The sequence below is a fragment of the Gobio gobio genome (assembly GCF_949357685.1).
Source record: "Gobio gobio genome assembly, contig: scaffold_251, whole genome shotgun sequence".
Classification (NCBI taxonomy): Eukaryota; Metazoa; Chordata; class Actinopteri; order Cypriniformes; family Gobionidae; genus Gobio; species Gobio gobio.
The window spans coordinates 15,001-30,000 of record NW_027645585.1 but is presented as its reverse complement, the minus strand read 5'-3'; the positions used below and the strand labels follow the sequence as shown (position 1 = coordinate 30,000).

Sequence of the window (15,000 nt, the reverse complement as noted above, 5' to 3'; positions counted from 1 at the left end):
GGACACACAGTGAGACAGGACACAGAGTGAGACAGGACACAGCGAGACAGGTCAGCGAGACAGGACACAGAGTGAGACAGGACACAGAGTGAGACAGGTCAGTGAGACAGGTCAGTGAGACATGTCAGCGAGACAGGTCAGCGAGACAGGTCAGCGAGACAGGAAACAGAGACTGACCAGTGAGAAGTGAAGGTGAGGTTGGTCAGATCCTCGGACAGCGTCAGGGTGGCGACCGTGACCCCGCACGACCCCGAGGCCGTGGTTCTGTTGGGCTGCAGGTTCACGACCTCACTGATGGTCTGAGGAGGGATCAGATCAAAGGTCAGCGGCTGGAGACACGTGACCTCAGCAGGAAGTGTGTGTGTGTGTGTGTGTGTGTCACCTTGTTCTGAGACTTGGATAAGTGTGTGATGTTGAGCTGCAGCCCCATCAGCGCCAGCAGACAGACGGAGCCGTTGCCGTGGGTTACGCTGTAGTTCCCGCGCTCCGGGGTCGGTGGTGGGGGGGGTGATGGGGCGGCTGTGGTTTTAGGCGCTTGGGTCGGGGCGATGGTTGTAGTCGTCTGATCAGCACTGCAAACACTCTCTACACACACACACACACACACACACACACACACACACACACACACACACACACACACACACACACACACACACACACACACACAACCAATGATGAGACACATTCAGATCAATGATGATTCAGGCACATCAGAGATTCATTCATTCCCTGGGAGTCGAACATGTGACCTTGATGCAAATGAGGCCGTGTATACTTAAATATACGCTCATGTGCATATTTTTCTTAATAGCAATATCTATTAGAGAACTACCTTAAGAGAACTACCTTAAGAGAGCTACCTTAAGAGAACTAAGAACCTTAAGAGAACTAAGAACCTTAAGGTAGTTCTCTTAAGGTAGTTCTCTTAAGGTAGCTCTCTTAAGGTAGCTCTCTTAAGGTAGTTCTCTTAAGGTAGTTCTCTTAAGGTAGTTCTCTTAAGGTAGTTCTCTTAAGGTAGCTCTCTTAAGGTAGCTCTCTTAAGGTAGCTCTCTTAAGGTAGCTCTCTTAAGGTAGTTCTCTTAAGGTAGCTCTCTTAAGGTAGTTCTCTTAAGGTAGTTCTCTTAAGGTAGCTCTCTTAAGGTAGCTCTCTTAAGGTAGTTCTCTTAAGGTAGTTCTCTTAAGGTAGCTCTCTTAAGGTAGTTCTCTTAAGGTAGTTCTCTTAAGGTAGCTCTCTTAAGGTAGTTCTCTTAAGGTAGTTCTCTTAAGGTAGTTCTCTTAAGGTAGCTCTCTTAAGGTAGTTCTCTTAAGGTAGCTCTCTTAAGGTAGCTCTCTTAAGGTAGCTCTCTTAAGGTAGTTCTCTTAAGGTAGTTCTCTTAAGGTAGCTCTCTAATAGCTATTGCTATTAATAATTTATTAATTTATCAATTTCCACATGTTTGAAATATTATACACTACTGATGTTAATGAACTTAATATATATTTTGTTTGTAGGTTTTTTTTTTTTTAGAAATGTATGCAGTTATATAGTATAAAACTTTAAAGGAGTCATTCCACGAAACCGGTACGATTTGGACTTACACATTTTGAAATTTTTTACCAAAATGTATTACTTTTCTGAACACCCCACAATATAATGACATGTTTAACTTGCAGAAAAATATATTTTCCCATCTCAGGCATCAAATCCCTATTATTATTGGTTACTTTTTCAAGATATGGGCGCTATTAATCCTCAACCCCGTTATGGACACTATGGGAGCTCTCTGAATGCAATTATAAAATGTATTTGTAATGAAATCAACATTTTCCTATTAATCAAATGTCCCTCACACTAATTCAGTAATTGAAAATATAAAAGTTGCATAAAATGTCATACTTTTGCTATACTAAAGCCTGAAATGCGCCCTTTTTGTGACAGGAACCTCATCATTTTTTATCAAAATGCATCTTAACTTCAGAATTTTAACTAAAATCAGTATTTTTATGATTACTCTGAACATTTCCGATTGAGTTCAACAAAAATGTATTTACTTTTTTATACACTTAAAGAAAAAAAGAAAGAAAATGTAGGTGTGACGGGGTTGAGACTGGGGTAACGGGGTTGAATATGGTAACGGAGTTGAAGAGACAAATACAGTTTGACATATAAATAGTTACTCAGTTACTCAAATTCAATTAGATATTTTCTTCAAACACTATTTCATTATGTAACCAAGAAAGATAACACAACAGATATAAACTGCAATTAAACTGAGTTTTATTAACCCAACTGCAGGAAAACAATAAATGTACACAATAACATAGAATAAAATCACAATGAATGATTTTTTTAACTATTTATTTGTATGATACAGCTGCAAATAAGTATTTGAACACCTGAGAAAATCAATGTTAATATTTGGTACAGTAACCTTTGTTTGCGATTCCAGAGGTCAAAGGTCTCCTGTAGTTGTTCAGCAGGTTTGCACTGCAGGAGGGAGGGATTTTAGCCCACTCCTCCACACAGATCTTCTCTAGATCAGTCAGGTTTCTGGCCTGTCGCTGAGAAACACGGAGTTTGAGCTCCTCCAAAGATTCTCTATTGGGTTTAGGTCTGGAGACTGGCTAGGCCATGCCAGAACCTTGATATGCTTCTGACAGAGCCACTCCTTGGTTATCCTGGCTGTGTGCTACGGGTCATTGACCCAGTCTCGACCCATCTTCAATGCTCTAACTGAGGGAAGGAGGTTGTTCCCCAAAATCTGGCAATACATGGCCCAGCAATACATCCTCTCCTTAATACAGTGCAGTCGCCCTGTCCCATGTGCAGAAAAACACCCCCACAGCATGATGCTGCCACCCCCATGCTTCACAGTAGGGATGGTGTTCTTGGGATGGTACTCATCATTCTTCTTCCTCCAAACACGTTTAGTGGAATTATGACCAAAAAGTTATATTTTGGTCTCATCTGACCACATGACTTTCTCCCATGACTCCTCTGGATCATCCAAATGGTGATTGGCAAACTTAAGACGGGCCTGGACATGTGCTGGTTTAAGCAGGGGAACCTTCCGTGCCATGCATGATTTCAAACCATGACCATGTCTTAGTGTATTACCAACAGTAACCTTGGAAACGGTGGTCCAGCTCTTTTCAGGTCATTGAGCAGCTCCTCCTGTAGTTCTGGGCTGATTTCTCCCCTTTCTTAGGATCATTGAGACCCCACGAGGTGAGATCTTGCATGGAGCCCCAGTCCGAGGGAGATTGACAGTCATGTTTAGCTTCTTCCATTTTCTAATGATTGCTCCAACAGTGGAGCTTTTTTCACCAAGCTGCTTGGCCATTTCCCCCGTAGCCCTTTCCAGCCTTGTGGAGGTGTACAATTTTGTCTCTAGTGTCTTTGGACAGCTCTTTGGTCTTGGCCATGTTAGTAGTTGGATTCTTACTGATTGTATGGGGTGGACAGGTGTCTTTATGCAGCTAACCACCTCAAACAGGTGCATCTAATTTAGGATAATAAATGGAGTGGAGGTGGACATTTTAAAGGCAGACTAACAGGTCTTTGAGGGGCAGAATTCTAGCTGATAGACAGGTGTTCAAATACTTATTTGCAGCTGTATCATACAAATAAATAGTTAAAAAATCATATTGTGATTTCTGGATTTTTTTTTTTAGATTATGTCTCTCACAGTGGACATGACCCTACGATGACAATTTCAGACCCTCCATGATTTCTAAGTGGGAGAACTTGCAAAATAGCAGGGCGTTCAAATACTTATTTTCCTCACTGTATGCATGTGGTAAAATACTTTTGATCAAATATAATAATTAATATAAATTACTGGATAACTTCAGAACCAAAGTGTTAAACACAACCCCATCACAATCTCACAACCCCGTTATTATCGAAGAAGTAACGGGGTTGTGATTTTTTGCTCAAAATTGCCACTGCTCTACATGTAGTGAATATCAGGAGAGCACATGGCATGCATGATATTAAGAAATCATGTATATTGTTAAAATAACAAAGTTCATTTTCACAAGTAATAGTTTTCCATCTTTATTTGATGTAACGGGTTGAGTCGTTAAGCTTGACAACCACAATATCACAATATAAATAAGTTATAATTATAAGAGAAGGTGGTAATTTACCTGTGTCTGCACACAGTGTTGCTCAGAAGACTTCTATGATGTCACTTCCAGTTGTTGATGTCACGTAAGGATCAATTCATTATTTTTATGGGGGGAGAATGATGTGTGTAACGGGGTTGAGGGGTTACTGAGGTACGGAACTAAAAAATGTAATTTTAATGAATAATCATATATTTGCTTAGAAAAAAAACCTTACCAGCTAAAAAGCTAAGATAGATATTTATGGTAATGGCAAAATGTATGGACTTTTTTCTAATTTTATTATTCATATCCCAAGTACACTTTCATAGAAGGCCATGAGGGACGTGACAAAATAGGTGGTGTCAACTGAAAAAACAAGATAATTTCTTATATAAAGATAAAATTTATGTCATGTTTTTTAAACTTTATTAAAGGAGACATTTCAATTTATACAAAAAGCTTTTAAAAATAGATTTTGGTGACCCAATAGATAAAATACACTTAAAAAGGTCAGAGGGACTCAAATTCTACTGGTTTCGTGGAATGACTCAACTAAGAACCTTAAGAGAACTTAAGAGTTCTCTTAAGGTAGCTCTCTTAAGGTAGCTCTCTTAAGGTAGTTCTCTTAAGGTAGTTCTCTTAAGGTAGCTCTCTTAAGGTAGCTCTCTTAAGGTAGTTCTCTTAAGGTAGTTCTCTTAAGGTAGCTCTCTTAAGGTAGTTCTCTTAAGGTAGTTCTCTTAAGGTAGCTCTCTTAAGGTAGTTCTCTTAAGGTAGTTCTCTTAAGGTAGTTCTCTTAAGGTAGCTCTCTTAAGGTAGTTCTCTTAAGGTAGCTCTCTTAAGGTAGCTCTCTTAAGGTAGCTCTCTTAAGGTAGTTCTCTTAAGGTAGCTCTCTAATAGCTATTGCTATTAATAATTTATTAATTTATCAATTTCCACATGTTTGAAATATTATACACTACTGATGTTAATGAACTTAATATATATTTTGTTTGTAGGTTGTTTTTTTTTTAGAAATGTATGCAGTTATATAGTATAAAACTTTAAAGGAGTCATTCCACGAAACCGGTACGATTTGGACTTACACATTTTGAAATTTTTTACCAAAATGTATTACTTTTCTGAACACCCCACAATATAATGACATGTTTAACTTGCAGAAAAATATATTTTCCCATCTCAGGCATCAAATCCCTATTATTATTGGTTACTTTTTCAAGATATGGGCGCTATTAATCCTCAACCCCGTTATGGACACTATGGGAGCTCTCTGAATGCAATTATAAAATGTATTTGTAATGAAATCAACATTTTCCTATTAATCAAATGTCCCTCACACTAATTCAGTAATTGAAAATATAAAAGTTGCATAAAATGTCATACTTTTGCTATACTAAAGCCTGAAATGCGCCCTTTTTGTGACAGGAACCTCATCATTTTTTATCAAAATGCATCTTAACTTCAGAATTTTAACTAAAATCAGTATTTTTATGATTACTCTGAACATTTCCGATTGAGTTCAACAAAAATGTATTTACTTTTTTATACACTTAAAGAAAAAAAGAAAGAAAATGTAGGTGTGACGGGGTTGAGACTGGGGTAACGGGGTTGAATATGGTAACGGAGTTGAAGAGACAAATACAGTTTGACATATAAATAGTTACTCAGTTACTCAAATTCAATTAGATATTTTCTTCAAACACTATTTCATTATGTAACCAAGAAAGATAACACAACAGATATAAACTGCAATTAAACTGAGTTTTATTAACCCAACTGCAGGAAAACAATAAATGTACACAATAACATAGAATAAAATCACAATGAATGATTTTTTTAACTATTTATTTGTATGATACAGCTGCAAATAAGTATTTGAACACCTGAGAAAATCAATGTTAATATTTGGTACAGTAACCTTTGTTTGCGATTCCAGAGGTCAAAGGTCTCCTGTAGTTGTTCAGCAGGTTTGCACTGCAGGAGGGAGGGATTTTAGCCCACTCCTCCACACAGATCTTCTCTAGATCAGTCAGGTTTCTGGCCTGTCGCTGAGAAACACGGAGTTTGAGCTCCTCCAAAGATTCTCTATTGGGTTTAGGTCTGGAGACTGGCTAGGCCATGCCAGAACCTTGATATGCTTCTGACAGAGCCACTCCTTGGTTATCCTGGCTGTGTGCTACGGGTCATTGACCCAGTCTCGACCCATCTTCAATGCTCTAACTGAGGGAAGGAGGTTGTTCCCCAAAATCTGGCAATACATGGCCCAGCAATACATCCTCTCCTTAATACAGTGCAGTCGCCCTGTCCCATGTGCAGAAAAACACCCCCACAGCATGATGCTGCCACCCCCATGCTTCACAGTAGGGATGGTGTTCTTGGGATGGTACTCATCATTCTTCTTCCTCCAAACACGTTTAGTGGAATTATGACCAAAAAGTTATATTTTGGTCTCATCTGACCACATGACTTTCTCCCATGACTCCTCTGGATCATCCAAATGGTGATTGGCAAACTTAAGACGGGCCTGGACATGTGCTGGTTTAAGCAGGGGAACCTTCCGTGCCATGCATGATTTCAAACCATGACCATGTCTTAGTGTATTACCAACAGTAACCTTGGAAACGGTGGTCCAGCTCTTTTCAGGTCATTGAGCAGCTCCTCCTGTAGTTCTGGGCTGATTTCTCCCCTTTCTTAGGATCATTGAGACCCCACGAGGTGAGATCTTGCATGGAGCCCCAGTCCGAGGGAGATTGACAGTCATGTTTAGCTTCTTCCATTTTCTAATGATTGCTCCAACAGTGGAGCTTTTTTCACCAAGCTGCTTGGCCATTTCCCCCGTAGCCCTTTCCAGCCTTGTGGAGGTGTACAATTTTGTCTCTAGTGTCTTTGGACAGCTCTTTGGTCTTGGCCATGTTAGTAGTTGGATTCTTACTGATTGTATGGGGTGGACAGGTGTCTTTATGCAGCTAACCACCTCAAACAGGTGCATCTAATTTAGGATAATAAATGGAGTGGAGGTGGACATTTTAAAGGCAGACTAACAGGTCTTTGAGGGGCAGAATTCTAGCTGATAGACAGGTGTTCAAATACTTATTTGCAGCTGTATCATACAAATAAATAGTTAAAAAATCATATTGTGATTTCTGGATTTTTTTTTTTAGATTATGTCTCTCACAGTGGACATGACCCTACGATGACAATTTCAGACCCTCCATGATTTCTAAGTGGGAGAACTTGCAAAATAGCAGGGCGTTCAAATACTTATTTTCCTCACTGTATGCATGTGGTAAAATACTTTTGATCAAATATAATAATTAATATAAATTACTGGATAACTTCAGAACCAAAGTGTTAAACACAACCCCATCACAATCTCACAACCCCGTTATTATCGAAGAAGTAACGGGGTTGTGATTTTTTGCTCAAAATTGCCACTGCTCTACATGTAGTGAATATCAGGAGAGCACATGGCATGCATGATATTAAGAAATCATGTATATTGTTAAAATAACAAAGTTCATTTTCACAAGTAATAGTTTTCCATCTTTATTTGATGTAACGGGTTGAGTCGTTAAGCTTGACAACCACAATATCACAATATAAATAAGTTATAATTATAAGAGAAGGTGGTAATTTACCTGTGTCTGCACACAGTGTTGCTCAGAAGACTTCTATGATGTCACTTCCAGTTGTTGATGTCACGTAAGGATCAATTCATTATTTTTATGGGGGGAGAATGATGTGTGTAACGGGGTTGAGGGGTTACTGAGGTACGGAACTAAAAAATGTAATTTTAATGAATAATCATATATTTGCTTAGAAAAAAAACCTTACCAGCTAAAAAGCTAAGATAGATATTTATGGTAATGGCAAAATGTATGGACTTTTTTCTAATTTTATTATTCATATCCCAAGTACACTTTCATAGAAGGCCATGAGGGACGTGACAAAATAGGTGGTGTCAACTGAAAAAACAAGATAATTTCTTATATAAAGATAAAATTTATGTCATGTTTTTTAAACTTTATTAAAGGAGACATTTCAATTTATACAAAAAGCTTTTAAAAATAGATTTTGGTGACCCAATAGATAAAATACACTTAAAAAGGTCAGAGGGACTCAAATTCTACTGGTTTCGTGGAATGACTCAACTAAGAACCTTAAGAGAACTTAAGAGTTCTCTTAAGGTAGCTCTCTTAAGGTAGCTCTCTTAAGGTAGTTCTCTTAAGGTAGCTCTCTTAAGGTAGCTCTCTTAAGGTAGCTCTCTTAAGGTAGCTCTCTTAAGGTAGTTCTCTTAAGGTAGTTCTCTAATAGCTATTGCTATTAATAATTTATTCATTTATCAATTTCCACATGTTTGAAATATTATACACTACTGATGTTAATGAACTGAATATATATTTTGTTTGTAGGTTGTTTTTTTTTTTAGAAATGTATGCAGTTATATAGTATAAAACTTTAAAGGTCGTTTTCTCAAAATGAGTTTCTCACTTCAGGAGAACTCTTCCAGTCTTACACTGAACTATATTCTGAAGGCTTTTCCCGAGGGATTTGTTGATATATCATTCCTATCCTGAGTTAAAGGTCCTTTAACTTAAAAAAACATGGCGGAAATTGATTTTTTAAGGCTATTGTTAGTATTTACTAAAGCATAAAATAAGATACCCAGAATCCCCTCTGTGAAAGCCCTCTCATCTAACATGTCAAAAAAATAGTACCAAGAATTTTAATCATGGTCCAATTTACCAGATTTTGTTTTTGGAAAAATATGCAAATTAGCGTATATTTAAGTATACACGGCCTCATTTGCATATTAAAACATTAATTTACACAAAACTTGTAATAAATTTTTTTCCTTATGTTTATGCCAGTAATAAACTGGAAAAGTTTCACAGTGAAAAAAAAAATTTGTGTCTGTCCTTAAGAGTTCCTTTCACTGGAACTAACCCCTGAAAAACAACCCCACCCCATAATCCCCCCTCCACCAAACTTTACACTTGGCATAATGCAGTCAGGCAAGTCAACCGCCAAACCCAGACTCGTCCATGGGATTGTCAGATAGAGAAGCGTGATTGGTCACGTCTCCACTGAAGTCCAGTGGTGGCGCACTTTACCCCACTGCATCCCACGCTTTGCATCGCACTTGGTGATGTAAGGCTTGGATGAGCTGCACAATGCTTTTGGCAATGTAGTGTATGATGTGAGATCAAGAAAAATGGCTCTTGTTGTGATGTGAAGGCCACTGACCTCTGACCTTTAAGGTTTGAATGACGTACCGTCCGTGCTGAGGTTAGCTGAGGGCATGTAGGCCTCCATGCGGACCCCAGAGAAGCTGATGGTCACTCCGGCATCCAGACTGATGAGGGTGGAGCTCAAACACCTGTAGGTGGTGTTGACCCGCGCTGAAATCCCCGACGCATTCGTCATCACGACCACGAGTCCTGTGGAGGAAACACACCTGAGCGGACGCTCGTCTGGGACTGTGTGTGTGTGTGTGTGTGTGTGAGAGACTGACAGGGTTCCCACTCTTTTTCAGCAGCCATTTTCCAGTACATTTTCAATTTTACTACGGCGGGAATAAAAGACAAGGATCACGCCAACTATTGCCTTCTCAATCACGCCAAATATTGCTTTCTAAATCACGCCAAATATTGCTTTCTAAATCAGGCCAAATATTGCTTTCTAAATCACGCCAAATATTGCTTTCTCAATCACGCCAAATATTGCTTTCTCAATCACGCCAAATATTGCTTTCTAAATCAGGCCAAATATTGCTTTCTAAATCACGCCAAATATTGCTTTCTAAATCACGCCAAATATTGCTTTCTAAATCACGCCAAATATTGCTTTCTAAATCACGCCAAATATTGCTTTCTAAATCAGGCCAAATATTGCTTTCTAAATCACGCCAAATATTGCTTTCTCAATCACGCCAAATATTGCTTTCTAAATCACGCCAAATATTGCTTTCTAAATCACGCCAAATATTGCTTTCTCAATCACGCCAAATATTGCTTTCTAAATCACGCCAAATATTGCTTTCTCAATCACGCCAAATATTGCTTTCTAAATCAGGCCAAATATTGCTTTCTAAATCACGCCAAATATTGCTTTCTAAATCACGCCAAATATTGCTTTCTAAATCACGCCAAATATTGCTTTCTAAATCACGCCAAATATTGCTTTCTAAATCACGCCAAATATTGCTTTCTAAATCACGCCAAATATTGCTTTCTAAATCACGCCAAATATTGCTTTCTCAATCAGGCCAAATATTGCTTTCTAAATCACGCCAAATATTGCTTTCTCAATCACGCCAAATATTGCTTTCTAAATCACGCCAAATATTGCTTTCTAAATCACGCCAAATATTGCTTTCTAAATCAGGCCAAATATTGCTTTCTAAATCAGGCCAAATATTGCTTTCTAAATCAGGCCAAATATTGCTTTCTAAATCAGGCCAAATATTGCTTTCTAAATCAGGCCAAATATTGCTTTCTAAATCAGGCCAAATATTGCTTTCTAAATCAGGCCAAATATTGCTTTCTAAATCACGCCAAATATTGCTTTCTAAATCACGCCAAATATTGCTTTCTAAATCACGCCAAATATTGCTTTCTTAATCACGCCAAATATTGCTTTCTAAATCACGCCAAATATTGCTTTCTTAATCACGCCAAATATTGCTTTCTAAATCAGGCCAAATATTGCTTTCTAAATCAGGCCAAATATTGCTTTCTAAATCAGGCCAAATATTGCTTTCTAAATCAGGCCAAATATTGCTTTCTAAATCACGCCAAATATTGCTTTCTAAATCAGGCCAAATATTGCTTTCTAAATCACGCCAAATATTGCTTTCTAAATCAGGCCAAATATTGCTTTCTAAATCAGGCCAAATATTGCTTTCTAAATCAGGCCAAATATTGCTTTCTAAATCAGGCCAAATATTGCTTTCTAAATCAGGCCAAATATTGCTTTCTAAATCAGGCCAAATATTGCTTTCTAAATCAGGCCAAATATTGCTTTCTAAATCAGGCCAAATATTGCTTTCTAAATCACGCCAAATATTGCTTTCTAAATCACGCCAAATATTGCTTTCTAAATCACGCCAAATATTGCTTTCTAAATCACGCCAAATATTGCTTTCTAAATCAGGCCAAATATTGCTTTCTAAATCAGGCCAAATATTGCTTTCTAAATCAGGCCAAATATTGCTTTCTAAATCAGGCCAAATATTGCTTTCTAAATCAGGCCAAATATTGCTTTCTCAATCACGCCAAATATTGCTTTCTAAATCAGGCCAAATATTGCTTTCTAAATCAGGCCAAATATTGCTTTCTAAATCACGCCAAATATTGCTTTCTAAATCACGCCAAATATTGCTTTCTCAATCACGCCAAATATTGCTTTCTCAATCACGCCAAATATTGCTTTCTAAATCAGGCCAAATATTGCTTTCTAAATCACGCCAAATATTGCTTTCTAAATCACGCCAAATATTGCTTTCTAAATCACGCCAAATATTGCTTTCTAAATCACGCCAAATATTGCTTTCTCAATCACGCCAAATATTGCTTTCTAAATCAGGCCAAATATTGCTTTCTAAATCACGCCAAATATTGCTTTCTCAATCACGCCAAATATTGCTTTCTAAATCAGGCCAAATATTGCTTTCTAAATCACGCCAAATATTGCTTTCTAAATCACGCCAAATATTGCTTTCTAAATCACGCCAAATATTGCTTTCTAAATCACGCCAAATATTGCTTTCTCAATCACGCCAAATATTGCTTTCTAAATCAGGCCAAATATTGCTTTCTAAATCAGGCCAAATATTGCTTTCTAAATCAGGCCAAATATTGCTTTCTAAATCACGCCAAATATTGCTTTCTAAATCACGCCAAATATTGCTTTCTAAATCACGCCAAATATTGCTTTCTAAATCACGCCAAATATTGCTTTCTAAATCACGCCAAATATTGCTTTCTAAATCACGCCAAATATTGCTTTCTAAATCACGCCAAATATTGCTTTCTCAATCACGCCAAATATTGCTTTCTAAATCAGGCCAAATATTGCTTTCTAAATCAGGCCAAATATTGCTTTCTAAATCAGGCCAAATATTGCTTTCTAAATCAGGCCAAATATTGCTTTCTAAATCAGGCCAAATATTGCTTTCTAAATCAGGCCAAATATTGCTTTCTAAATCAGGCCAAATATTGCTTTCTAAATCAGGCCAAATATTGCTTTCTAAATCACGCCAAATATTGCTTTCTAAATCACGCCAAATATTGCTTTCTAAATCACGCCAAATATTGCTTTCTAAATCACGCCAAATATTGCTTTCTAAATCAGGCCAAATATTGCTTTCTAAATCAGGCCAAATATTGCTTTCTAAATCAGGCCAAATATTGCTTTCTCAATCACGCCAAATATTGCTTTCTAAATCAGGCCAAATATTGCTTTCTAAATCAGGCCAAATATTGCTTTCTAAATCACGCCAAATATTGCTTTCTAAATCAGGCCAAATATTGCTTTCTAAATCAGGCCAAATATTGCTTTCTAAATCAGGCCAAATATTGCTTTCTAAATCAGGCCAAATATTGCTTTCTAAATCACGCCAAATATTGCTTTCTAAATCACGCCAAATATTGCTTTCTAAATCACGCCAAATATTGCTTTCTAAATCAGGCCAAATATTGCTTTCTAAATCACGCCAAATATTGCTTTCTAAATCACGCCAAATATTGCTTTCTAAATCAGGCCAAATATTGCTTTCTAAATCACGCCAAATATTGCTTTCTAAATCAGGCCAAATATTGCTTTCTAAATCACGCCAAATATTGCTTTCTAAATCACGCCAAATATTGCTTTCTAAATCAGGCCAAATATTGCTTTCTAAATCAGGCCAAATATTGCTTTCTAAATCAGGCCAAATATTGCTTTCTAAATCAGGCCAAATATTGCTTTCTCAATCACGCCAAATATTGCTTTCTAAATCAGGCCAAATATTGCTTTCTAAATCACGCCAAATATTGCTTTCTAAATCACGCCAAATATTGCTTTCTAAATCACGCCAAATATTGCTTTCTAAATCACGCCAAATATTGCTTTCTAAATCATGCCAAATATTGCTTTCTAAATCACGCCAAATATTGCTTTCTAAATCACGCCAAATATTGCTTTCTAAATCATGCCAAATATTGCTTTCTAAATCATGCAAATATTGCTTTCTAAATCATGCAAATATTGCTTTCTAAATCATGCCAAATATTGCTTTCTAAATCATGCCAAATATTGCTTTCTAAATCACGCCAAATATTGCTTTCTAAATCACGCCAAATATTGCTTTCTAAATCACGCCAAATATTGCTTTCTAAATCATGCCAAATATTGCTTTCTAAATCAGGCCAAATATTGCTTTCTAAATCATGCAAATATTGCTTTCTAAATCATGCCAAATATTGCTTTCTAAATCATGCCAAATATTGCTTTCTAAATCACGCCAAATATTGCTTTCTAAATCATGCAAATATTGCTTTCTAAATCATGCAAATATTGCTTTCTAAATCATGCCAAATATTGCTTTCTAAATCATGCAAATATTGCTTTCTAAATCATGCAAATATTGCTTTCTAAATCATGCCAAATATTGCTTTCTAAATCATGCCAAATATTGCTTTCTAAATCATGCCAAATATTGCTTTCTAAATCATGCAAATATTGCTTTCTAAATCATGCCAAATATTGCTTTCTAAATCATGCCAAATATTGCTTTCTAAATCATGCCAAATATTGCTTTCTAAATCACGCCAAATATTGCTTTAAGTCTTTAAAAGTCGTCCAGTTTATGGCCTTAACAATCCAGCATTTTTCAACATGAGCTCTTAATCACACATTATGACTATGGAAGCTTGTTTACTCCACAGAATAGAAAGAAAAGGTCATTGTGACTTTATCTCGCTATTCTGAGTTTTTACATATTTGTGATATAAACGCGAAAATTGTCGCAATTCTTTTTTTCCCCTCAGAATTGGACTTTATAACTTGCAATTGCAGATCTCACAATTCTGAGAAAAGAAGTCACAATCGCAAGATATAAACTCGCAACTGCGCAAAAAAAGTCAATTGTGAAGAAAAGACTTGCGAGTTTATATCACGCAATTCTGACTTTATAACACACAAATGTGACTTTATATCAAAATGATGTGATTAGGGAGCAGCTCACGAGTTAACATTCACTGAGCAGTTATAGCATTAAACATTAAACATCATTATTCAAAAATACTACACACACACGCACATCAAACATTCCTGAACATGTGCTTCTGCAACTAGCGCTGATTGTTTGGGCCAGCGATAAACTCGTTATACTCGGCTAAAGAAATAACTTTTTTTTAAAATAATTTTCCCAGACGACAACAAGATTTTCCAGGACATTTTCTCTAATTTTCCATGTTTTCTAGGACGAGTGGGAACCCTGTGTGTGTCTGTGAGTGTGTGTGTGTGTGTGTGTGTGAGTGTGTGTGTGACTGACCTGCGCTGGAGGACTGTGGGAAGCTGTCCGTGTCGCTGAGGTTGTACTGGAGGCTGAGGTTGGCCACCCTGTAGAGACGCCCATCGCTGGAGAACTGGAGTGAGATCATGTGACCCACACCGAACACCAGATCCAGCCCTGGAGGAAGACCAGAGCCGCCACACGAGCTCCCGCCGCCCACCACTGCTGAGGATGGCAGCGGAAACACCGCCTCACGCTACACACACACACACACACACACACACACACACACACACATCAATAACACTGTGGCAAATAACTAAATCATTAGTTCTTTCTATAAATAATATGATAAAAAACAAAACAAAAAAAGTGTGTGTGAGTGTGTGAGCGTGTGTGTGAGAGCATGA

General features: G+C 37.4%; 1 protein-coding gene across 1 annotated transcript in view; it reads right to left on the bottom strand.

Annotated features, from left to right (window-relative positions):
* Positions 1–177: 177 nt before the first annotated feature.
* Positions 178–15,000, bottom strand: part of LOC307122487 (lysosome-associated membrane glycoprotein 1-like) — a gene marked incomplete at its 3' end in the record, with an annotated part of 27,090 nt that continues 12,267 nt past the window's right edge. The window contains exons 3-6 of the mRNA XM_079846465.1: positions 14,630–14,846; positions 9,369–9,533; positions 383–585; positions 178–299 (exon numbers count right to left, since the gene is read on the bottom strand). Of these exons, the coding sequence (XP_079702591.1) occupies positions 178–299; positions 383–585; positions 9,369–9,533; positions 14,630–14,846 (707 nt within the window). The remainder of the gene's footprint in view (positions 300–382; positions 586–9,368; positions 9,534–14,629; positions 14,847–15,000) is intronic.